Source organism: Amblyraja radiata, chromosome 7 (genome assembly GCF_010909765.2).
Source record: "Amblyraja radiata isolate CabotCenter1 chromosome 7, sAmbRad1.1.pri, whole genome shotgun sequence".
NCBI classification, from domain to species: Eukaryota; Metazoa; Chordata; class Chondrichthyes; order Rajiformes; family Rajidae; genus Amblyraja; species Amblyraja radiata.
Genome location: NC_045962.1, coordinates 37,364,031 through 37,390,782, shown reverse-complemented (window position 1 = coordinate 37,390,782; position 26,752 = coordinate 37,364,031). Strand labels below are relative to the sequence as shown.

Below are 26,752 nucleotides of genomic sequence, written 5' to 3'. Positions count from 1 at the left end.
AAGGAAAAAACTATCACTAAAATTAAATCGGATAAGGGTGAGTTTCTAACACTGCCAAAGGATATTAATAAGAGGTTTGCCCAATTTTATCATAATTTATATACATCTAAAATAAATACAGATGTTAGTAAAATTACAAATTTTTTAGATAATTGCAATCTCCCAAAATTGGATAGTTTAGAACAAGAGCAATTAGGAGCACGGATTACTAGTGAAGAAATAAAACAAATAATAAACTCACTGAAAAATGGGAAGACTAAGGATTCAAAGAATAAAATTTCATTATACGCTGATGATATCCTTTTATATATTACTAATACACAAACGAGTATACCCACCTTATTAACACTAATTGAGGAATTCGGCTCTTTTTCAGGATATAGAATAAATTGGAATAAAAGCGAAATTATGTCTTTAAAACCACAGGATTCGAGACACTTACTAAAATTACCCTTCAAAATTGCAACAGAAAAATTCAAGTATCTGGGTATTCAAATTACGAGAAGACACAAATCATTATTTAGTGCCAATTTTATGCCACTATTAAATAAACTGAATGATATGATTAAATTTTGGAAAACGCTCCCACTCTCATTGATAGGTAGAATTAATGCTATAAAAATAACTTTCTTACCACAATTAATATATTTGTTTCAAGCGATCCCAATATATATTCCAAAATACTTTTTCAAAAAACTAGATTCTACTATCACTAATTTTATATGGGACTAGACCAAGTGCAGACCCGTTGGGTCTGTTCCCCCAACGTGCGGTTGTGGGGGGGGGGGGGGGGGGGGGAGGCGGCACGCAGCGTCACACACACTAACTATCCCCCCCCCGCACTCACGCTAATTACCCCCTTGATATTATATTAATATTATTAATTTGCTCCTTTTACCCCATAACCACCCTATCTATTGACGCATAGCCCCCAACTTGCAGTCACATCTAGAGAGGGGCGGGGGGGCGGGCGGGGGTAGAGAGTGAGGGCAGAGAGAGAAGGGGCAGAGACAGAGAGAGAGACAGAGACACAGAGAGAGGGGCAAGAGGGATAGGGGGGTGGAGAGGAGGATAAGAGGGAGGGTGGGTGAGGGGGGAAAGGTGGGGAGGAGAGAGAGAGGGTGAGAGTGAGGGGGAGAGAGAGGGGGTGCTGAGAAGGGGGTGAGGTGGGGAGCAGGGAGGGGGGTGCGTGGAGGGAAGAGGGTAGGGGGTGTGGAGGGGAGGGGGTTTAGGGGAGGGAGTGTGCGGGAGGGGATGGACGTGAGGAGGGGAGAGAGGGGGAGGAGGTGAGAGAGGGGGGATAGGGGGAGAGAGGGGGGAGAGAGGGTGTGAGAGAGGGTGTGCTGAGAGGGGAGGGGTAGAGGTGGGGAGCAGGGAGGGGGAGGGAGGGTGGAAGGGGGTAGGGGTGTGTGGAGGGGAGGGGGTTTAGGGGAGGAATGGTGGGGGAGGGGATGGAGGGGAGGGGGGGAGAAGAAGAGGGGAGAGAGAAGGGGGAAGGGGGGGGAGGGTGGGAGGGAGGGGAGGAGAGGAGAGGGGGAGAGGAGAGGGGGAGAGGAGAGGGGGGGGAGGAGAGGGGGGAAGGAGAGGGGAGGAGGGAGGAGAGGGGGGGAGAGGAGAGGGGGGGAGAGGAGAGGAGGGGGGGAGAGGAGAGGGAGGAGAGGAGAGGGGGGGGAGGAGAGGAGAGGGGGAGGAGAGTAGAGGAGAGGGTGGATAGGAGAGGGGGGAGGGGAGAGGCGGGGAGGGGGGAGAGGAGAGGGGAAGGAAAGGGGGGGAGGAGAGGGGGGGAGAGGAGAGGGGGGAAGAGAGGGGGGAAGGAGAGGGGGGAGGGAGAGGAGAGGGAGGAGAGGAGAGGGGGGAGAGGAGAGGGGGGGGGAGAGGAGAGGGGGGAGAGGAGAGGGGGGGGAGGAGAGGAGAGGGGGGGAGGAGAGGGGGGGGAGGAGAGAGAGAGGGGAGCGAGAGGAGAGGGGGGGGAGAGGAGAGGGGGGAGAGGAGAGGGGGGAGAGGAGAGGGGGGGAGAGGACAGGGGGGAGGAGAGGGGGGGAGGAGAGGGGGCGGAAGGGAGAGGAGAGGGGGGAGAGGAGAGGGAGGACGAGGAGAGGGGGGAGAGGGAGAGGGGGGGAGAGGAGAGGGGGGAGAGGAGAGGGGGGGGGAGAGGAGAGGGGGGGAGGAGAGGGGAGAGGGGGGGGGGAGAGGAGAGGGGGAGAGGAGAGGAGAGGGGGGAGAGGAGAGGCGAGGGGAGGAGATGGGGAGAGGAGAGGGGGGGGGAGAGGAGAGGGGGGAGAGAGAGGGGGAGGAGAGGAGAGGGGGGGGGAGGAGAGGGGGGAGAGGAGAGGGGGGGAAGAGGAGAGGGGGGGGGAGAGGAGAGGGGGGGAGAGGAGAGGGGGGGGAGGAAAGGGGGGGAGAGGAAAGTGGGGGGGAACCTAAAAAAACATTTTAGAACCAAAAAAGACACATTCACTGTAGAACCAAAAGAGACACCTTTTGCAAACATTTTAGAACCAATAAACACTTTTTGCAAACATTTTAGAACCAATAGACACATTCTGCAAGCGTTTTAGAACCACTAAGGACACTTACATTTGAGTAGACATGTGTTCAGTGTTATTCACAGGTCAGAGAAACGTGACGCTCTGCCTTCCTCCAGCTTGCAGACACTGATTGAGGCACACCACTTCCTGGTTTTATAGTCCCTCCCCCCTGCCGCCAGCAGGGGCAGCAGAGAGAATGGGGAATTTTGTAAAATCATTAATATCTCTGTCATTTTTCATCGACGGGAAAAACCCTTGGCACACATATGGCGGAGGGGGGCTCTGAGCAAGATGGCCAAAAATGACGGCCGTAGGTGGCGGCGTTCTCTCGGAAATCGCAGCACAGATGGCCAAAACCGGTCAAGAACAGACTTTTAGTAAGATAGATAGATAGATAGATAGATAGATAGATAGATAGATAGATAGATAGATAGATAGATAGATAGATAGATAGATAGATAGATAGATAGATAGATAGATAGATAGATTACAGAGCACACAGAATTCAACGAAAGCATTTGGGCAAACCTAAAGAAGTTGGGGGTTTATCATTATCTAACTTTGTGTATTACTACTGGGCAGTGCATATTAAGAACATAATGTACTGGTTGGATAGTTCCACTCAGCAGTTGGAGTGAATAAGAATGGAGAAAGAGGAGTGCTATCCGTACGATATAGGAACGATCTTGCTCTCACCGATAAAATTGAATAGTATAATATATAAGAACCCAATTATTCACAATACAATAAGAATTTGGAAACAAATAAAGTATCCTTGAAATTAAATAATCTATCAGTACTAACCCCACTATTGAACAACCCCGCATTCAAACCATCTCTCATCGACAACACATATCAACAATGGGATAGACTGGGGATTAGGAAAGTAGGGGATATGTATGAATTGGGCAAACTGTTATCATTTCAACATTTAAAATTTAAATTTAAACTGAAGGATAATCAATATTTTAAATATATACAGGTATGTGACTTTATGAAGAAATATACACATAGATTTCAAACTATATTTTTAGACCCTTTAGAAGAAGCAATGAATATTAAGGCTGATTCACAAAAACTAATATCATACTTTTATAATAATATATTAAATAGAGAATTACCCTCAACAGAAGCACTAAGAGAAGATTGGGAACATGAGCTAATGATAAAGATCTCGAAGGATAGATGGGAAAAGTTTCTGATGAACACACATAATTGTTCTATTAATGCAAGACATAATTTAATTCAATTCAAATTATTACATAGACTATATTATTCAAAAACGAGGTTAAATAAATTTTATCCAAACGTCTCTCCCAGATGCGATAAATGTTTGTTTCAAAACGCTAATATAACACATTCATTTGTAGGATGTACAAAGTTGAATAAATTTTGGAGCAATATATTTGATATATTTACAAAGCTTTTCAAATCCAGAATAGAACCTAAAACGGAATGGATTATATTTGGAATAATAGTAGAAGATATCAATTTAAATAAAGACCAAACTGTTTTTTTTAATTATGGGTTAATAATTGGAAAGAAACTGATACTTAAATTTTGGAACAATACAACCATACCAACTGTTAAAATGTGGATTAGGAATATGATGGACATAGCACGCCTTGAAGAAATGAGACTCCGACTAATAGATAAATATGACCAATTCTTAAGGAGTTGGTCTCCTTTCATCGACTTTTTGGAATCATGTGATGCAGCGGTACCACAAGGATTGCTGATTTCAGTTCATGCCGTGGATAGATCTACATCTCCGAATATAGATTTGAAAATTTCTCTTTTAAGGGGCCTTCTCACCTATTTCTACTTTCCACTTTTTCTTTTTTTTATACACACACTTCACGTTTTTCTATTCTCTACCATCTATTTTTCCTCTTTTCCCCCTTTCTATTGTTTTCTTTTTCTTGTCTTGCTTACTTCCTTCTCAAAACATAAAACTAGAGGTTGTACATAGAATGGATTATGGTATGACATAGTTGGCACCTAAGATTAGGTTCCACAGTACTGCTTTGTACTGTATTAACTTCTAATAAAATAAACAAAAAAAAACAACAACAAAATTGTTCTATCCATGCACCTGTCTAATTGATTCTTAAACATTGCAATAGTCCCTGCCTCGACTACCTCCTCTGGAGGTAGCTCATTGCATACACACACCACCCTTTGTGTTAAAATGTTACCCCTCAGATTCGTATTAAATCTTTCCCCGTTCATCTTAAACCTATATTCTCTGGTTCTCGATTACCCTGCTCTGGGCATGTGCATCTACTCGATTTATTTCTCTCATGATTTTATACACCTCTCAGCCTCCTGCTCCCCAAGGACTAGAGACCCAGCCTGCTCAACCTCTCCCTATAGCTCAGTCCTGGCAACATCCTCAAAATCTTCTCTATACCCTTCCAACTTGCCAACATCTTTCCTGTAACATGGTGCCCAAAACTGAACACAATACTCTAAATGCGGCCTCACCAACGTCTTATTATAACTGCAACATGACCTCCCAACTTCTATACTCAATACCATACTGACGACCATAATCAGCCCTTGTCTATCTAAATGCATGTATATCCTATCCCTCAGAGTACTCTCCAGCTACTTTCCAACTACAGATGTTATGCTCACTGTGCCTATAATTTCCAGTCTTTTACCTCCAACCCTTCTTGAATAGAAGCACAAGATTTGCCACCCTCCAGTTTTCTGGCACCTCTTCTGTTAATGACATCTCGTAAATTTCTGCCAGGGATTCTGCAATTTCTTCTCTAATTTCCCACAGTGTCCTTGGATATAAATGATCTGGCCCTGGGAGATTTGTCTACCTTCATTTGCATCAGGAATATTGTAATGCTCGTTGTAATCTGGCAAATAACAGTTTGGGGTGTTTTCCACAAGGCCTTACAAATACATATTTAATAAAATATTTCACAAAGATGACATTCCCCACTCCTTTGACAATCGTACATTTCTGGAAGTCTGAGAGTTTTCTAACTCTGGCATGGAAGTTACCCATGAAAATCTCTTTAAAATTCAGTGTTTAAAGGCAGCAATGTTCCTCCTTGACTCTCATTTGGACCTTCCGGTGTTGGCCTATATACAAATGTAGAGCTGACACAACTGTGCTGATTCCATATTAGAGTGAGCCAGGGCCCATATTAGAGTCAGGAGGCATTCATTAATTGCCTAGTTGTAGGAGTTGCTGAGTTGGTTCACCTGATCATTCTTGACAGCATTGGCTTCAGTGTGCTCCCAATATAAACTGCAGGAGTGCATCCTCCTGAATTACCCACTTACCCACTCCAACAAGCACTTCCTGCCCTACTAGTAACTAAATCGGCAGGTCCCACAATTGACTTTAGAGCCCACAGAACTGCAGTGGAATCGAGTAATTCTCTGTACCAAGGGACATCTTAAGAAGACAATGAGAAGGCTGCATCCAATGTATCTAATTCATGGTACACAAAATTGCTGGGGAAACTCAGCGGGTGCAGCAGCATCTATGGAGCGAAGGAAATAGGCGACGTTTCGGGCCGAAACCCTTCTTCAGACTGATCTAATTCATGTATCTGATCATGGACTTCATCTTTCTTGGAAGATGCTGGCTTGATAGTGACTGCTTAAAATGAAAAATTCCCCATTCCTAGAGATCTCTTTGGGATCATGGAAGAAAAAATTGTAAGAATATATTTTGTCCATTCACACTGTGCTAAAGACTCTACCTGTTCCGTTGCTGAACTGTTCACTCTTTTGATGAAACTGGGACTTCTTACAATGGTGCTGCTATGAAAGGTTATGCTTTGCCCATACTTCCCAGCTTCCAGAGGAGACAGTTTGTTAGTAGATGACATGTTTATAACTTTTGTTATCTTCTCAGTCCATGTCAGCTGCCAGTCCTATAGGAAGAAACAGAACTTTGGATTAGCTCAGAGTCATGGAGTCATACAGCGTGGAAACAGGCCCATCAGCCCAAATTGCCCATGATGACCAACATGTCCCATCTACACTAGTCCTCCTTGCAGTAAGTACAATGCTTTTTGATACAGATATGGCAATAACTTTTCCTAAGAATGTTGTACAACTAAATAACCGTTTCCAATCGATTCATCAACGTGAATTTCATCAACTAAACTAATTTACAAGCATTTTAAATGTCAGCTTAAATAACGGCAATTGAGCATTTGACAGCACTAGGCCTCTACTCGCTTGTTTAGGAGGTTGAGGAGGGGACCTCATTGAAACTTACAGAATAATGATAGGCATAGATAGAGTGAATGTGGAAAGGATGTTTCCACTGGTGGGAGAGTCTAGGACCAGAGGTCATGGCCTCAGAATTAAAGGGTGCTCTTTTAGAAAGGAGGTGAGGAGGAACTTCTTTAGTCAGTGGGTAGTTGATCTGTGGAATTCATTGCCACAGAGGGCTTGGAGGCCAAGTGGATATTTTTATGGCAGAGATAGATAAATTCCTGATTAGGAAGGGTGTCAAGGGTGATGGAGAGAAGGCAGAAATGGGATTAGGAGGCAGAGATCAGCCATGACTGAATGGTGGAGTGGACTCGATGGGCTGAATGGCCTAATTCTACTCCAATAACTTGTGAACGTGAACATAACATAGCTACTCACATTGGAGAAACCTATCCAGCCTGCTTCGAGTAAGTAGAATATTTTTTGATATAATTGGCAATAACATTTCCCCAGGAGGTTTGTACAACCAAATAAACATTTTCAATCGATTCAACACCATGAATAACGTTAACTAAACTAGTTTACAACAAGTTATTTTAAAGATCGACACAAAGTGCTGGAGTAACTCAGTAGGTTGGGCAGCATCTCTGGAGAAATAATATAAATTAAGTTCTGGGTCTGGATCTTTCTTCAGACTCTGCTTCTTCAGAGTCCTTTTTCTCATTGTGACGTCAGTCAGATTTTTTTTCCAAAATGAGTGAGTTTGAAGAAATTGGGCTGTTTTTTAAATTTCAATGATTAATAACTTTGGAAATATATATGGAAATGCGAGGGGAAGATGTTTATTGCCACCACTGGAAAAATGTGAGCAGGATGTGTGAAAATGGGAAGGCTGTGGCCTAGCGTTTGGAAGAAGGTGGAATTAACCAGATTGACACACACAGAGACGGCCACACACACACATTGTGGGCACAAACAAGATGAAGACTTTTAGTTATATAGAGAAATAAGGCCAGTTATATAAATGGTGACGCGACATTTAGAGTAGCGTGTTCCTGTTTGATCATCATGTTGAAGTTGTCAAGCTGGAAAGGATGCAGAGAAGATTTACGAGGATGTTGCCAGGACTCAAAGCTATAGGGAGAGTTGAGCATGCTAGGATTCTATTTCTGGGACTGCAGGAGGATGAGAGGTGATCTGATAGAGGTGTACAAAATCATGAGCGGAATAGATTGGGTAAACGCAGTGTCTCTTACCCATAGTAGGGGAATCAAGAACCAGAGGACATAAGTTTAAGATGAGGGGGGGAAAGATTTAGTAGGCACCTGAAGGGTCACTTTTTATTTTACATAAAGGGTGGTGGGTGCATGGAACGAGTTGCCAGAAGAGATCTGTTCAAGAAGGAACTGCAGATGCTGGAAAATCGAAGGTAGACAAAAGTGCTGGAGAAACTCAGCGGGTGCGGCAGCATCTATGGAGCGAAGGAAAGGCAACGTTTCGGGCTGAAACCCTTCTTCAGAGGTTTCGGCCCGAAACGTTGCCAATTTCCTTCGCTCCATAGATGCTGCCACACCCGCTGAGTTTCTCCAGCACTTTTGTCTGCCAGAGGAGATAGTTGGGACAGGTACTATCGCAATGTTTAAGAAACATTTAGACAGGTACATGGGTAGGATAGGTTTAGGGGGATACTAGACCAAGTGCGGACCCGTTGGGCCCGTTCCCCCAACGCAATATTCCACCACTCACCCATAGCCCCCAGCTGCGCAGGCGCGGCTGATGGGTTCCCGTTGTGACGCCAGAGATCCCCATTGTGACGCGAGTCATGGCAACCCTCACCCAACTGCCCAGGCACGGCCCTGTTTTCTCTACCACGTCAGCGATGAAGTTGTACTTGAGGCGGGAGGCTGTCAGGGGGGACGGGCCGAACAGCCTGGAGCCGGGGGAGAGGGAGGGAGAGGCCGAGGCTGTGGTCTAGTCCTTGCCCCGGGTCCCGCTCCTCTCCCTCTCTGCGGGCCTGGAGCAGCAGCGCCGCTGCCCCCAAACCTAGCCCCAGCCTCAGCAGGGGAGACTTTCAGTTATTTTTGAATCGCACACGTGGATACCGGGTCCTCTGCGCATGCACGGTCACGCGGCTGATGGGCAGTGCAAGTGGAAAAGTAATTTTTTTAAGTTTAAAATTCCATTGTGATGTCATTGTGATGTCGTTGTGACGTCAAACGCGGCAGATGGGCAGGTCAAGTGGAAAAGTGTTCTTTGTATTGTTTCAAATGTCAATAATTTGTAAAATACAACGTCAATCTGAACGAAATTTGGCTAATGCACACCCCAGGGCAATGGTGAGTAAGGTGGGCCAGAAATTGTAGCACTATCGTGTACCGTTTTGGCGGAGTTTCGATGATGTTGAACGTAACTGACGGGCAGGGCAAGTGAAAAAGTGGTTTGAAGAGTGTTTTTTGTAAAGTTTAAAATGTCAATAACTTGTAAAATCTAACATCAATACGAATGAAACATGTTTCATTTACATCCCAGGACAATGGTGAGTAAGGTGGGCCAAAAATTATAGCGCTATCATGTACTGTTTTGGTGGGGTTTTGGGATCTCACGCACACGCACACACGCATACAAACAAGATGAGAATTTTTGTAATATATAGATGGGCCAAACGCAGGCAGGTGGGATTAGTGTAGATGACATATGTTGGTCGGTGAGGGAAAGATGGGCCAAGGGTCCGTTTCCATGCTGTTTGACTATGACTCTATGACTAAATGTATCCCAATTGGACAGAGGGATTCCAGGAGAAAGACAGATCATGTGAACAAACCAACCACCGAAGAAAAGCTAATAAAATCAAAGAATAGACAATGCAAAATGACAAGAGCTAGGAGACCAGAGGAATGGGAATTTTGTTATGAATGAAAAGCAGGAAAGTGTAGCTTAGTCCAATTAATGTTAGTATTCGCATTGGAGAACACTACAAATATCCAAAAAATATTTTCAAATAGCATGGAAGAATTTGTAGCAATCCCTCCAACGACTTAATGATCTTAATAGAGGTGTATAGAATAATTAAGTGAAAGTGCAGTCTTTTCCAAGGGTAGGGGCATCACGTACTGGAAGATATAGGTTGAAACCGAGAGGAAAAATATTTAATGGAAACCTGAGGGGCAACCTTTTGAGGATGATGTGTAATTGGAATGAGCTGCCAGAGGAAGTAGTCGAGGCAGATGCAGCAGCAATATTTAAAATACATTTGGATAGATACATGGAATGGAAAGATTTAGAGGGATATGGGCTAAATATGGGCAAATGGGAAACAGGACAAACTTAGATGAGTCTAAGATGGGTCTAACTGAGATGGGTCATTTTTGTCGCCGTGGACTTGTTGTGTCGAAGGGCTGTATGACTCTAGGAGTTTATGTGGTATGTTCTTGTGCTGTACTGTATTGTTCTATGTTCTATGACTTCTATAAGAGTAGTCCATGGCAACAAAATTATATTGATCAACTAAGGCAGAGCAATACTAGATGTAATTTAATCTTGGTTAGTGCAATGTTGCATTTTTGGGGGGTGGGTGAGGGGGTTATCTAATAAGGGTTTGATATATAATCGTGCCCTAGGGATTATTGATGAAGAAAGGGACATTAGTGTACAAAGATCCTTGAAAGTGATAGCACAGGTACAGAGGGTTGCAAAGAATGCATACAGGATTATTCCTTTGCTTAGTTGGGGCATAGAATATGAGCGTAGGGAATTATAAAACAGTGGTCGGCCATGTCTGGAGTATTGTGTGCAGTCCTACTTGCTATGCTGAAGGAAGAATGTGACTGTTCCAGGGAGGGCAACAGATGTTGACAAGGAACTACAGATGCTGGTTTACAAAAAAACCCACAAAGTACTTCAGAATGACTATTCAGTACAGTGGTGGAAAAAGCTGGAAGAGACATGGCAACAGGACAAAATCTAGCCAGTGATAGGTGTTTACAGGCAAGGGTTTTTTATAGTCAGATGTTTGGGCAAATACCAAAGATGAAAAGACAAAAAGTGTGACATAAGGAGAAAAAGATTTAAGAGATACAAAATGTGAAGCCAGTGGAAATAATATAATTTGAAGGGGAATGGGAAAGGAAGAATGGGTGCATATCCAGGTGGGGCACAGGGAAGAGAGGTGAAGGGGAAACAGGTGGGAGAAGTGGGGGTTGTTTAATTATCTAAAATTGGAGGAATCAATATACAATCTGCTGGGTTGTAAACAACCCTAGCGGATTATGAGGAGCTGTTCATCCACTCTGTATGTGGCCTCACTCTGGCAACGGTGTAAGCCAAAGACAGAAAGATCAGTATGTGAATGGGAAGGGGAATTAAAATGATTAGCAACCGGGATATTCAGAAGACTTTGGCGGACCGAGCAGAAGTGTTCAGTAAAACCATCACTAGGATGTTGTCAAGGATGAAATGTTACAGTTATGAGGAACTACAAGATGGGCTAGGTTTGTTTTCCTTGGAGCAGAAGTGACTGAGATGGGATACGATAAAGGGCATCGATGAGATAGATAACTTTTCCCCACGGCAGAGATGTGTAAAGCCGTAGGGCATAGGTTTGAGGTGAAGAATAAGAGATTTAGAGGGAATCTGGGAAGAACTTTTTCATCCAGAGGCTGGGTGAAATGCAGAACATGCTGCCTGATGGGTTGGTGGAGTAAAAGACTTTTACAAAATTTGAGAAGTACCTAGACAATCACTTCACCAAGGCAAGTAGGCTACAGATTATGTGCTGGAAAATGATATCAGTAGTGACAGGTAATTGATTGGATCAGCATAGGCATGATGAGCCAAAAGGCCTCTTTCTGTGCTTTAGAGATACAGAGATAGATACAGAGATACAGCGCGGAAACAGGCCCTTCGGCCCACCGTGTACCAGCGATCACCTCGTGTATTAACACTATCCTACACACTAGGGACAATTTACAATTTTACCAAGCCAATTAGCCTACAAACCTGTACGTCTTTGAAGTGTGGGAGGAAACTAGAGCACCCAGAGAAAGCCCATGCTGGTCTTAGGGAGAACGTACAAACTACGTACAGACAGCATGTGTAGTCAGGATCGAACCCGGGTCTCTGCCACTGTATGGCAGCAACAAGACCCGACGTCCTGCATCAATGAGTTTGAAGTGTCCACAGATATAGTAGTGACATCTATTAAAGTTTTATTAAACTCATCGAGTTCTGGGAGCTTTTGAACAGTTTAGAAAATTGCATATGTGACTGTTTTATTTAAGAAGGGAGATAGAGACAAGAGGCAAAAGACTATGGGTCTGTTAGTTGGTTGGTTACAATTCTGGCCACCACATTACAGGAAGGCTTTGCGGAGGTTCTATAGAAAGTGTAGAAAAGGTTCAAAGGGATTTTGTCTGCATTGGAGAGCATGAGCTATAAAGAGAGGCTAGTTTGTTTTCCCCGGAGCATTGGAGGCTCAGTGGCATCCTGAGAGAAGGATAGATATCTAGACAGACACAGAGAGAGTCTTTTTTCCCCAGGGTGGAATGTCAAATACTGGGGTGGCGGGACATAGCTTCTAAGTAAGAACGGAATAGTTTAAAGAGGATTTATAAGGCAAGCTTTTAACCTGTGCATCTTACTTACCATGGGAGGTGGTGGAAGCAGATATGATGGCAACTTTGACAGGCACAGTACAGGTACGGAATAGAGGGATGCAGCCAAACAAGCTGACAGATAGGCAAAACACAGACTGCTGGAGGAACTCAGCGAGTCACACAAAATTTGTGAAAGGAATGGACAGATGAGCTGGAAAAGGTGCAGAGAAGATTTGCGAGGATGTTGCCAGGACTGACTAGAGGGCCTGAGCCTTGGGAAGCAGGCTAGGACAATTCCTTGGTGCACAGAGGAGGAGGGGTAGATGTACAGAGTCTCTTGCCCGGAGCATGGGAATCAAGAACCATGGGTTAAAGGTGAGAAGGGAAAGATTTAATAAGAACCTGAGGAATAACTTTTTCACACAAATGGTGGTGGGTTTATAGAACAAGCTGCAGGAGGAGGTATTGAGACATGGATAGGACAGGTTAAGAGGGATATGGGCCAAACGCAGGCAGGACTAGTGTAGACGGGACATGTTGGTCGGCGTGGGCAAGTTGGGCCAAAGGGACTGTTTCCACGCTGCATAACTCTGACTCTACAATGTTTCAGGCTCGTATCCTTCTTTCAGTCACCAAAACATTGCCCATTCATTCCCTCTGGAGATGTTGACTGACCCCCTAAGATACTCCAACACTGTGTTTGCCCAAGATTCTAGCATCTGCAGTTCTTCAAGTATCCAATTGACTACTTCCTCGGGTAGCTTGTTCCACATACACACCATCCTCTGTGTGACAAAAATCTTACATCGCTGACCTTAAGTTTTAGTTTTGGACTCTCCCGGCCTGGGAAAAAAACTGTGACCATTTACCTATCTAAGTCCCTCATGATTTTATATATCTCTATAAAGTCAGTCCTCAATGTCCTACGCTCAAGGAGAAAAGACCCCAGGCAATCCAATCTCTCCTTATGATTCAAGCTTTCCAGTCCCAATATCATAACATAAACATATAGTAGATAAACTATTTCCTCTGCTGAAGGATACCAGAGATATTTAATCCTGAAGCCAAAACCAAACTATATCAAAGTGAAATACATAGAGAGATTGTCCATAATCTAAATCAAAATATGTTGAATGCCTTCCTCATGTGATAGTCATAGAATTCCACCACACGGTAACAGGCCTTTCAGACCCCTTTTGTCTATCAATACTAATTCCTTTTGCTCTGTTTAACTCTATTTAAATGCCTCTCTAATTGTCTCTTAATGTTAGAGATTGCATCTAACTCCACCAGTTTCCCTGGCAATTGCCAACCACTCTCTTTGTAAAAAAACATTTCCCTCAAATCCCCTTTCAAACTTCCTTCTTATACCAATGTCCTCTTTTTTTGACACATTTACAATCGTTCTGATGATTAATTCTTAAATACAATGATACAATTGATACAATGATACAATTTATTTATTGTCATTTGAACTTCATTGAGGTGCAAACAAAATGTGGTTTCTGCAGTCATACACACAAGTAGAAGAACCAAGAATCAACACAATTTACACAAACATCCATCACAGCGATTCTCCTCCTCACTGTGATGGAAGGCAAAGTCTTATCTCTCCCCTGCACTCCCCATTCTCCTCCCGATGTCAGAGTCGAAGCATTCATTATTTCTTGTTGTCATTTGTTTCTGATATCCTCCCATGGGAGATTAGCCTCTGCACTTGCAGGAACAAATCAAAATTCAAAAGAAAAATGAATAAAAAGCACAACAACGGAATAGTCTTTCCCTAAGGCTTGACTACGGTTTCCAATGTTGTCTGGTCAAACTTACGCAGAAAACCAAACGATCCCAGCTGTCATTTCCAGTTAATTGAGACTTCGCCTTCTGTGACTCTCTGACTTCATTTTACCCGTTAAATTGCACATTATCAATCCGTCTTGCACACTGGGTACTGGCAAAATTGCTGAATCACTCCAGGTAAAGTATGCATGCAAAACTGTTGTTCACTGATGTCTCCTGGAGATTCTCCTGGTGCAATGGTCACAGTTTTGAGTGGGCCTGGGTTGCTTGGTTACGTGAAGCTCGGGGTAGAGTTGGAGAAAAGGAAATACTACATGTTGCTTAAGGTATAATTAGGCATTGTTGAAACCAACACCTCCTTGCCTTCTATTACATTCATTCAGCTTTGTATATAATCTCAACTATAATCCCAATTATTTCCTGCCTCGTCCCTTGGTTTCAGCATATACCTTCCATGCACGCAAGGAATTTGAACATACTGTATTAGGTTTCCGTGAAACCTAAAATGTTCAAATCCCTTAAAGTCTACTTGCTATCTCTAAACCTACTACTTGCAAACTCTAACTCTAAACCCACTAACCTTGGCTATCTGTTAAGTGTTGCCTTAATATGGTTTTTATTATTCATCACTAACTTTCCCCAGCTACTAATTATGGCAAGTTCCTTTATCAGCTAAACCCACCCTGGAACTTCATACCTTCTAGAAGAACTTTTTAACATCAATAACAGCCATCTGTCCTAATATTTGTGTCATTAACTTGAGTTGCATAGATACATAGACAATAGGTGCAGGAGTAGGACGTTCGACCCTTCGAGCCAGCACCGCCATTCAATGTGACCATGGCTGATCATCCCCAATCAGTACCACGTTCCTGCCTTCTCCCCATACCCCTTGATTCCGCTAGCCCTAAGAGCTCTATCTAACTCTCTTTTGAATGCATCCAGTGAATCGGCCTCCACTGCCTTCTGAAGCAGAGAATTCCACAAATTCACAACTCTCTGAGTGAAAAAATGTTTCCTCATCTCAGTTCTAAATTGCCTCGTATCGCAGGGGAACAGGTCCTTTAGCCCATAGAGTGTGTGCAGAGGAAAGACACAATATGGAACCTCCCACCCCTGCAATCAGTCTGAAGAAGTTTCTCGAAAACGTCACCTATCCGTGTTCTCTAGCTACCTGACCTGCTGAATTACTTCTACACTTTGTCTTTACTTGGTAAACCAGCATCTGCAGTTCCTTGTTTCTTGTATGTCCAGAACCAGATGTCAAGTTAAACTAATCTCCTCAACATGCACATGATCCATAGCCCTACATTCCCTGCATATCCATTTCTCTTAAATGCTGTTAGAGTACCTGCCTCAACTACCATCTATGGCATCTCATTCCATACACTAACCACCCTCTGTATATAAAAATGGTTCCTCTGGTTCCTGTTAAATCTAGCCCATCTCACTTTAAACTGTCTTTCTGTTTCTGATTCCTCTTCCCTGGGTAAAATACCGCATGTTCACCCTGTGATTTTATGTTCCTTCATGATTTTATACATCTTTATAATATAGAGGCACAGTGGCGCAGCGGTAAAGTTGCTGCCTTACAGCAACAGAGACCCGGGATCGATCCTGACTACGGGTGCTTGTCTGTACGGTGTTTGTACGTTCTGCCTGTGACCTGCGTGGGTTTTCTCCGTGATCTCCAGTTTCCTCCCACATTCCAATGTCATACAGGTTTGTGGGTTAATGGATTGGTATTATTGTAAATTGTCCTTAGTGTGTGAAGGATAGTGTTAGTGTGCGGGGATCACTGGCCGATGCGGACTCGGTGGGTTGAAACTAAATATGTTGTCAGGATGGAAAGGGTGCAGAGAAGGTGTAGGAGTACAGGAGGCTGTGGGTTGACCTGACAGAAATAAAAACAATCATGAGAGATGTACATGGTTGCAGTCTTTCCTTGGTTAGAGGAGATATAGCTAGAGGGCATGAATTTAAGGTGAGAGGGGACGATTTAAAAGGGATCTAAACTACAATATTTACACACAGAGGGTGGTGTTATATGGAATAAGCTTCCAGAGGAAACTGTACAGCCAGGTCCAACAGCAATTTTAAAAGACTTTAAGAAAGGTACATGGATAGGAAATGTTTGGAGGGATATGGGCCAAATATAGGCTAAAGCGACTAGAACACATAAATCTTTGTCGGCACGAATGAGTTGGGTTGAGGGGCTTTATGATGTGCAGACTCTAATGTTCCAGGTGTATACTTTCCAATGCCTGTTATAACCAGTAAGATATATTTTTCCATGTATCCAAATAATCCAGCAAAAAATGTTATTTTTCTTCATAAATGTCTGCGGCCATTGCATGTTGGCATACATTGGTTTGCTTAAAAGGATACTCTTGTGCCCTTGAACATCAACATTTCCCAATGGAAAGTGAAGATAATCATCAGGACTTAAATCTAGATCAGTGGGCCGAGTTTTGTCATAGGGAATTTAACTCACTCACATGCAAGGCTTTGTATTTTGGTGAGTCAAATCAGGGCAGGTCTGATACAATAAATAGTGGAGCCCTGATTAGAGAGACTGAGGGGTACAGGTACATAGTTACGTGAAAGTGGCAACACAAATGGACAGGGTAGTAAAGAAGGCATTTGGCACGCCTGCCTTTATTGGTCAGGGTGATTAAGTAGTGGAGTTGGAAAATCATGTTACAAAAGTACGTCGCTTGTGAGGCCGTGCTTGGAGCATCCTGTGCAATTCTACTCGCTCAGATGTGGGAAGCTATAAGCTGGAAAAGGTGCAGGAAAAAATTCTTAATTATGTTGCTCCAACTGTAGGCCTTGAGATACAAGGAGAAACTAGAGTCTGGGATTTTTTCCTCTGGAATATGGGAGATTAAGTGGACCTTATAGATGCATACAAAATCATGAGAGCTCTAGGTAGAGTTACAATATTGTTTTAGAGTAAGGGAGTCTAGAAGGCATAGACAAGGTGAGAGGATAAAGTTTTAAAGAGTGCATGAGGGGCACTGCTCTGGTTTGAGATTCCAAATGCATCAACATGCATTTATCTGAATTTTATCATTTACTGCACCTCAGCCCACTTCCCCAGCGGTTCAAGGTCTCTGCAATTGTTAATAATCTTCTTCACAGCTACAATACTGCCTATTTTAGCGTCACCAGCAAATTTACAAACCATACCTTTCACATTCTCATCCACGTCATTGACATAGATGACAAACAACAAAGGCTCAGCAACAACTCGTGAGGCACACTACAACTCACTGCCTCCAGTCCGAGAAGAATCCTTCAACCATCACCCTGTTTCCTACCATCAAGCCAATTATACATCCAATTAGCTTGCTCTCCATGGATCATACAGTATGTGATCTAACCTTCCAGAGTACTCTATCATAACAAACTCTATCTAAAGCCTTGCTGAAATCCATATTGACCAGATATAGCCGTACAATTATCTACCTTCTTGGTTACTGCCTCAAATAACTCAAAACTACTTTTGAGACGTGATTTCCCATGCACAAAGCTATACTAACTATCATAAAGCATTTATTTTGCAGTAAGCACAGTCTTTGGCATTGATGGAAGAGCTCCCATTTTTGTTCTGAATAGGCTACATCCTCGATGTACGACCCTTTTATTATCAATATGCCTCCAGCATACTTTCAGTTCCCATCCACATTGAGGACTAACCTTTCTTTTCTACTCTTTGTCCCTCTTGATTTTTTCTGTTAATTTAAAACTATGCATCTATAAACTAGAATTAGGACCTTAAGTATGTTCTCTCAGCACACACCTAGGAATCTGCAAAGGAATTTCAAGCAAATATTTTGGCTAAAGGGAAACTGGAAGTGATCAAGGATGTCGGATGTGAATCTACAAGAATAAAGATTCTTTATTCAATTGTTTAAGCAATTGTTAGCCAAGACACTGGCAAATGTATTTGTGGCATCTTGTTTAGGTGAGAAGCTGGGCTCTCTGCTGAATTCCAAGTTCCCATTTCTGAATGGTTTGCAATCTCTTCCATACAACAGGCCTCACAGTTTAGAAAGTTAGACACAAAATGCTGGAGTGACTCAATGGGTCAGGCAGCACTTCTAGAGATAAAGGTTAGGGTCAATACCCTTCTTTAGACTGACCTGACCCAACTGCCACCTATCCTTTTTCTCCAGAGAAGCTATCTAACCCACTGAATTTAGTTAGTTTAGGTTAACTAACCACTGAGTTAACCACCAAGTCAGTGCTGACCAGCGATCCCTGCACACTAATGCTATCCAACACACACTATGGACAATTTTATATTTATACAAGCAAATTAACCTTCACACCCATACGTCTTTTGAGTGTGGGAGGCTACCAGAGCACCCGAGCAACACTAATGCAGGTCACGGGGAGAACGTATAGACAAGCACCCATAGTCAGGATTGAACCCGGATCTCTGGCGCTTTAAGGCAGCAACTCTACCGCTGTGCCTCTGTGCCGCCACTCCAGCACTTTGTGTCTAACTTTGGTATAAACCAGCACCGGAAGGCATCACAGAGAAATGTGAGGCATTACATCTTGGGAAGTCTAACATGGGCAGGACCTACACAGTGAATGGTAGGGCTCTATGGGGTACTGTAGAGCACAGGGATCTAGGAGTGCAGGTGCATGGTTCCTTGAAGGTAGAGTCACAGGTAGATAGGGTGGTCAAAAAGGCTTTTGGCACATTGGCCTGCATCAGTCAGAGTATTGAGTATAGAAGTTGGGAGGTCATGTTGCAGTTGTGTAAGACGTTGGTGCGGCCGATTTTAGAGTATTGTGTTCAGTTCTTGGCAGACCTGACCAGAGAAAGGAAGATGTTGTTAAGCTGGAATGAGTGCAGAGAAGATTTCCAAGGATATTGCCAGCACGAGAAGGTCTGAGCTATAGGGAGAGGTTGAGTAGGCTGGGGCTCTATTCCTTGGAGTGCAGGAGGATGAGGGGGATCTTATAGAGTCGTATAAAATCATGAGAGGAATAGATTGGGTAGAAGGGAGTCTCTTGCCAAGAGTAGTTGAATCGAGGACCAGAGGACATAGGTTTAAGGTGAAGGGAAAAAGATTTAATAGGAATCTGAGGGGTAACTTTTTCACACAAAAGATGGCGAGCTGCCAGTTGAGGCTGGGACTATCCCAACAGTTAAGAAACAGTTAGACAGGTACACAAATAGAACAGGTTTGGAGGGATCTAACGCAGGCAGGTGAGACTAGTGTAGCTTGGCCGTTGTGGGCATGTTGGGCTGAAGGGCCTGTTTCCACGATGTATCACTCTATGACTGTGACCCACACTTCCTTCCAACACCTTTGTATACTGGTGATTTGGTCCAGATTTATTGCTGCTGTAAAAAGTACTTCAGAACTACTACCAGTGGCAGGGGGTGGCTGGCACTGCACTGAGCATCTACTGCCCAATTCAAAACCACAACCAAGAGGGTACTATTTATCTTATAATTGCTAAATCCACAGTTCTCACAGCGGCTACGGTCAGACACTGGCCTCATCTAACGGAGTCCGTGGAAGGATGGAGGCAGCTGGAGATGGCCTGCTGGGAGACCAGCTGTCATTCTGGGAGTCTCTGGTCAGGCCTTTCAGAGGGAGGTTTCCTCTCTTGGTAGGGATGGACATGGACATGTAGTGTAGCTAGGCTGCGCTGTGGATACTGGAGGCCAGTGGTTAATGGTGGTGGATAGGACACTAGAGTGCTGGAGTAATTCAGCGGGTCAGGAAATATATCTGGAAAACATGGCGGTGGACGCTGATTCAGCTCCAACCATCATTCAAGTTCACATCGATCACTGGAAGGGAGACTCTGCAGAAAGACATTGTCTTGTTGCCATTTCACATCACTGTGCAGAACGTCTAAACAGCAAGTGCTCGAAAATCATACACCAGTTTCTCGTGTGGCCTTGTAAACGCACCCAAACTTCAGTGTTTAGCGTATGTTTGCTGCTACAGATAGTCACAGTCATACAGCATGGAAACGGGCCCTTCGGCCCAGCTTGCCCATGCCGACCAAGATGCCCCGTTTACAAGAGTCCCACCTGCCTGCATTTGGCCCAGATCCCTCTGAAACTTGCCTATCGGGGTATCTGTCCAAATGCCTTTTAAATGTTTTAGTTTCTACCGCAACTACCTCGTCTGGCAGCTTATTCCATATACCCACCACCCTCTTTGTGAAAAAGTTTCCTTCCTATAACAGGGAGGCCAAACCAAGATGAGTTCGGGGCAATTTGCAAGCAATAGCTGGACTGCGACAGTTTGACTGGGTTCAAGGAAATTAACGGACTGCTCAATGCTCCCAGAAAGCAGAACTTGTTACCAGTTGCAGATACTTCTGTAAGGCAATGCGCTGTTTATTTATTGGCGAAATAAAGCCAATCAACAAATGCCCGCTGATTATCGATAACTTAATTCATGCGGTTTGATGATTCCACTTTACTTTTTAAAATCTCTATGTTCAGCCTTTTTCACCCAGAATGTTTCCAATGGATAGCACTGTGTGCTTGCGAGAAATTGACATATGCGTTTAATTTTTGAGGATGAAATACATTCTTACCTAACCACAAACACTCCATAATATCTCACCTGCTCTCACAAACTTTGAAGAGATTTTCAGTCTTGAACAAAGATCGCCTCCTGCCACAAAAGTTCGTCATCGGTAGGAACCCCCCATGTTTGAATTCTTCTAGATGCTTCAGAAAGCCGGGATGAAGATCCAGTTTATGCCCCCGACCTGCCACAGCGTGACTTGCTAACGGTTGGCGAACCTATTGTAAAAACATGACACAAACTGCTGAAAGACAACCCGTTTGGAGAACACCGCTGCTACTCAAAGCGCATATTCCGGCTGGAGAGCTTCTTTGGAATCGCCTGCAATCTTGTTTTTGCTTCAGAAAAAGTTTCTTGCCTCTCTGTTGTGAAATGGGTGGAGAGGTCAATGCGCTGAGCAAGTGTTGGACTGACCACAGCTCGGTCACGCTAGACTTCCCCATGTGCTCATTTCGCAGACTGCCGGGAATTCGCTCTAGCAATCTGGGTTCACATCAAAGTATCGCCCATCGCCTTGCTCGCCCGTTGATTTTATTCACTTCCAGAGCGTTGCCAGTCTGAATGAAGAACGTTTACCTGATCAATGCATCAATGCTATGTATCACCAGAACATGAACACGAGTTGACGAACCACCGCCCCCAGGTAGCACCAGAAATCTGGAATTCCCAATGTGAACTTCTCAGAAGATAGACATAAAATGCTGGAGTAACTCAGCGACACAGGCTGAAAGAATCTGGAGAGAAAGAATGACCATCTTTTTCTCTCACACGCACCGCCCTTCACTCTCAACCGCGCCCCCCCACCCCCCTTCTCCCTGACCCCGTCCACATTTCTCTCAACCCCACCCCGCCCCCTCTCTTCGCCCCCTGACCCCCTTTCCATCTCACCCACACCTGCCCTTGCCCTGTCACCCTGCCTCCTCTTTCTCTCACCCACCTCGTCTCTTACCCCCCCCCCTCTTTCTATCTCCCTCCTGCCCCATTTCTCACTGTCCCAAACTGTTCACAATACTCAAATGCAGTCTGATCAGTGCCCTTAAAGCTTCTGCATTACGTCCCTGTTGTCCCTGTTTTTATATTCTAGTCCTCTCTAACATTTCATTTGCCTTCCGTACTACTGATTCAACTTACAAATTAATCTTTGGGAATCCTGTGCCAGCACTCCCAAGTCCATCTGAACCTTTTGATTTCTGCATAGTCTATATTATTGGCGAGCTAACCTTCATATTTCATCTCTTTCTCCTCATATTGCCTTTTTAGTTCCCCTCGGCCAACAATGATCCTTCTACATTTCCTGAACATCGTCTGCTTTGATCTGTCGATTTCACACCTTACCCTTTCATATCTCTAGTTTTCCTGACTCTCAGTCTGAAGAAAGGACTCAACCCAAAATGTCACCCATTCCTTCTCACCAGAGATGCTGCCTTATGTTGAGTTACTCCAGCATTTTGTGTCTATCTTCGGTGTAAACCAGCATCTGCAGTTCCTTCCTAAACCTTATGTTGAATGCTGTGAGCCATGGCCGGCCTTAAGCCAATCGGACCAATTGCTCCCAATTGGGCCCCACGCCTAAGGGGGCCCTGCGCTAGGGTAATCTACTCTCACTCGTCTCAGTTTCCTCGAGTTTACTACGCATTGTTAAAAACCGTTTTCTTTGGCATGGTGACTGACCAAAGTTTCTAGAGGTCGTCAGATTTACATTTGTTTCAATCTCATGGTGTGAGTTTCCCTTCCATCGAGTGTAAGCACAGCTGACTGGATCTTACTACTAGCTGATTAATTTTGTGTCACAGAACCATAAATGTGGTAAGTTTTAGTGACCAAGATATAAACCATATATCTGAAATACGAAATCACTGATTTTCGGAAATTTACTGTAAAGAGCAGTAAAGATGATCGTATATCATTATGGGTGTTATATGATTTCTGCTTTATTCAATCATATTTACAGACTGTACAAGTATTATTTTAAATAAATGAATAAATAAATGACATGTGTAAACAGATGTGGCTTTATTTGGTTTAAGCGAGCTCTCGTGGGGAAAGTTGGAGAGAGTCAACTTGGGAGGGAAACCAAGTAGTTAAATCGTAAAATCCGTGGTTTTATAGCAAGCCTTCCACTCAAAAAGGTATGCAGTAATCAAAGCTCGAAAGGGTAGGATGGGGCTGAATCCCAAAATTTAATGCCTGGACTGGTTTTTCACCAATAGTTATTGGTTTTCCAGGATCTAGTTAATTAAATTACTTTTTTTTTCATTTCACAGTCACTAAAACAAGTGGTATTGTAACTATGTACTTTTCAGAGGTGGTCTACACATTTTGTTTGTTACTAGTAGGCTTACATGTATGCAGTTTTATATTAAAAAGCAGCTTAGATCTGTTTGGCCCATTAACTCGCAGGCACTTTTTAAGCACACATTTTGATTACTTTCCATTCTACCATAGAGATATAAAGGCTATAATAGACTTTACTTGTATTTCTATGATTCTACAGACCTTGGCTGGGAACCTGGGGCTCACCAAAATTGTTCCCAATTGGGCCCCCGCACCTCCTAAGGTCGGCCCTGCTGTGAGCCATTCATTTCCTGCCCATGGAGGTCCGGTAGCATCAGAAAATAAAGGCCGTCCTTGTGACCTGTGGTCACTTTCCACAGATAAACAGTGGACTTGCACACCTTGCTTGTGGTGGTGAAATTCTGCTGACCTTGAGTGCTGGCTGTCAGGTCAGGCAGGGCCCGGAGAGAAACTGCAATGCGACAGCAAACTGAGCCCTGGACTACTACATCTTGCTAACAGCACTCCTCTCACCCTCTAACAAACTTATCCCAGTGTCTGGAGGCTTTATATTTGCACTTAAGCTGTGCCCTCATGATGCTAGCCAGACCACTCAGGCCTTAAGCCGCACTCACAGGTAGAAGCAAATCAGGAATGCTGTTGGTGGAAGCAGGCTCACAGTTTCTGTCTGTTTGACTGAAAGTGGGCCAAAGGAACTGCATGAAATTCTCCGCACATTAACGTCCATACCCTTCCTTTCAATTTCATACTCTCACTTTCATACCCTTATATTCACCTTCACTTCTTCTTTTTCACCTTTGCTCACTCCCTTTCTTCATGCTCATCTTTCCTTCCTTCACCCTTACACCATCATCAAATCTATGATACCTTCCAATGCCCTCACTCACATTTATATCTACGCTTTCACCCTCATGGTTCCGTTTTCAGCCTCAGTTTTCCTCACTACTCACGCTCCCCAATCCTTACAGCTCTTATTTCATCCCCACCCCTTTTCTGTTCTCTGCCCCCCTTTAATCCAGCACACTAACAGTCTTTATTTCTCTCTCACACCCTTATTTCTCTCCTAAAACCACTTCCTCTCTCTCCCCCACCTTTCCTTCCTCTCTCCCACCTTTCCTTTCTCTCTGGCCTCCTTTTCTCTCTCTATCACCCGTGCTTTGTCTTTCGCACCTTTCCTTCATCTATCGCACACTTCCCTCCATCTTTCGCAACCTTCCTTTCTCACTTTTTCTTCTCTGGCTCCATTCCCTTTTCTCTCATCAGTTCATGTTCATAAGTGATAGGAAAGAATTAGGCCATTCGGCCCATCAAGTCTACTCTGCCATTCAATCATGGCTGATCTACTGTATCTCTCCCTCGGAACCCCATTCTCCAGCCTTCTTCCCATAACCTCTGACACCCGTACTAATCAAGAATCTATCTATCTCCATTCTATCTATCTATGTCCATTGACTCGTCCTCTGCAACTTTCTGCAGCAATGAATTCCACAGATTCGCCACCTCAGAGTAAAGAAATTCCTCCTCATCTCCTTCCTAAAGGAATGTCCTTTAATTCTGAGGCACTAACAGTCCTCATTTCTCTCTGACGCCCTCTATTTCTCTCCCATCCCCTTTCTCTCTCGCATGCCCTTCCTTCCCCTTTCACACCCTCCCTTTCCCTCTGACATCCTTCCTTGTCCCCATGCACACTCTCTTTATCCCTCGCACCCTTCATTCTTCTCTTACAACCTCACTGCGTTCACCCTCATATCCTCCACGTAATCATCACCATTTTCGCCATTCATTCACACAGTTCCCCTGACACTTTCCTCTTCACCCTGACACCACCCTTGCACCCTCCCCTTTGCTCATAAATCCTCCACTTGAAACTTCCCCTTCCACTACTGACTGCACCCACCCCCTAAGTGATTAAGGAGCATCTCTATGCCTGTTTTCAGTAGCTGCTGACTGAAAAGTAGTAGTGAGTTCCCTTTTATCTGTCTTGCCCACCTCTACAGCTCCCTCCCCATCACTCCCCCAGTATCTCCAGCATGAGGGACAAATTGCAGGTCGCTGCAGACTTGGGCGTGGTGTCTTTCATCAAGCCATGGCTGCCTGCTGCCTGTGACCCAGATTTATCCCTGTGTAAAGCAGTAATATGGCAGCAGACTGTCCTCTGGACCGCTATCTTGTTTAACTGCACTACCTTCCATCTTCCATCTAACATAATTCTGTGCCGTACACATGCACTTAATCGTGCCCCTACTTTAGCCTGAGATCCAGGCCGGATCCCTCACCCTATCAACCCTCAACCCATACTCACAAGTGGGAGCAGGTCAGGAATGCTGCCCGAGGAGCAGGCTCCAAGCTTCTTTCTGTCTGACTGGAAATGATTGCTTAGTTCGGCTGAAGAAACTGCAGGAGCTACCCTGCTAATTTGGTAAACAGCCAGAACACTTAAAACCAAAGCTTGCCCCTGAGGAGTATTGGCATTGTGTTTTGAATTGCTGCTAATGGATTATTAGATCTTAACTATTGATTATTTTATTTCAGAGAGGTTGTGTAATGCAGAAATGTGAGAGACAACGCAGGCATAGAGTGAGAAGGAGGAATGCTGCCTGACCCACTGAGTTACTCCAGCATTTTTGTGCCTTTCCTTGTGAGAGACCAAAAGGTGGCGTGAGGAAAGTGTGAAGATTTAGCGAGAGGAGCAAGGAGAGCAGGGAGGAATTATTAGGTGTTGAGGAGTAGGTGAGGATGTGGGGTCAGAGTGTGTGATGGATGGGTGTCAGATAGGGGTCAGGAAACGAATGAGAAAACGAGATCTGGAAAGAAGGGAACTGAAGGTTTGGGCTTGGGAGAGGGACAGGATTAGCTTAAGGACATTGATGATGGAGAGGAAATGGGAAGAAGGTGGTCTGGAGTTTGTTGAGAGGAGTATTGGGAATAAACGGAGGGCCAGTGAGATGAAGTTCCAGTAGATTGGTAGGCAGGACAAGTGATGGGAGCGTCATGGGGAAAGCACTTTGGGTCCAGTGATGATGATTCTATTCTCTTGAAGGTTGTACAACAAAATACATATCTCCAAATGATTCAACACCATGAATTACATACGTATAGTAAACTAGTTTTTACCAGGCAATCATGAAGGTCTGCTCAAGTAATGACAATTGAATGCAACATTGCTACTCTGTATGGGGAACGCCTAAATAGACGGCTTGTAGTAAGTATAATGCTCTTTCATATGTTTAGCAATGACTTTTCCTTGGAAAGTTATACAACCATATAAACGATTCCAATCCATTCAACACCATGGATTACATCAACTAAACTATTTCAAAACAGGTTATTTTACAGGACTGCTTTAATAATGGCAATTGAACTATTCTCTGGTGGAAGTGTTCAAGCAGACTATTTGCATTAAGAAGAATGTTTTTTTCATTCAGGTGGTAATGCATTTTTTGAGGAAAGTTGTACAACCAAATGAACATTTCCAATGATTCAATTCCATGAATTACATAAAGTAAACCAGTTTACAGTGGGTAATTTAGACTTTACACTTTAGACGTTTTTAGTTTAGTTTAGTTTTAGTTTAGTTTAAAGACAACAGCGTGGAATCAGGCCCCACGGCCCACCAATTCAGCATCGAAAATAACCCTTTACATTAGCACTATCCTACACACTGGGGACAATTTACAATGTCCAGAATCCAATTAACCTACAAACCTGCATGTCTTTGGAGGTACACAAAAATGCTGGAGAAACTCAGCGGGTGCAGCAGCATCTATGG

At 43.9% G+C, this 26,752-nt stretch overlaps 1 protein-coding gene across 1 annotated transcript in view; it reads right to left on the bottom strand.

Moving 5' to 3' along the window:
- Positions 1 to 25,338, bottom strand: part of trpm2 (transient receptor potential cation channel subfamily M member 2) — a 130,461-nt gene extending 105,123 nt beyond the window's left edge. Inside the window, exons 1-3 of the mRNA XM_033024204.1 lie at positions 25,286 to 25,338; positions 20,725 to 20,906; positions 6,260 to 6,433 (exon numbers count right to left, since the gene is read on the bottom strand). Coding sequence (XP_032880095.1) covers positions 6,260 to 6,388 — 129 coding nt within the window. The 5' untranslated portion in view covers positions 6,389 to 6,433; positions 20,725 to 20,906; positions 25,286 to 25,338. The remainder of the gene's footprint in view (positions 1 to 6,259; positions 6,434 to 20,724; positions 20,907 to 25,285) is intronic.
- Between the last annotated feature and the right edge of the window lie 1,414 nt (positions 25,339 to 26,752).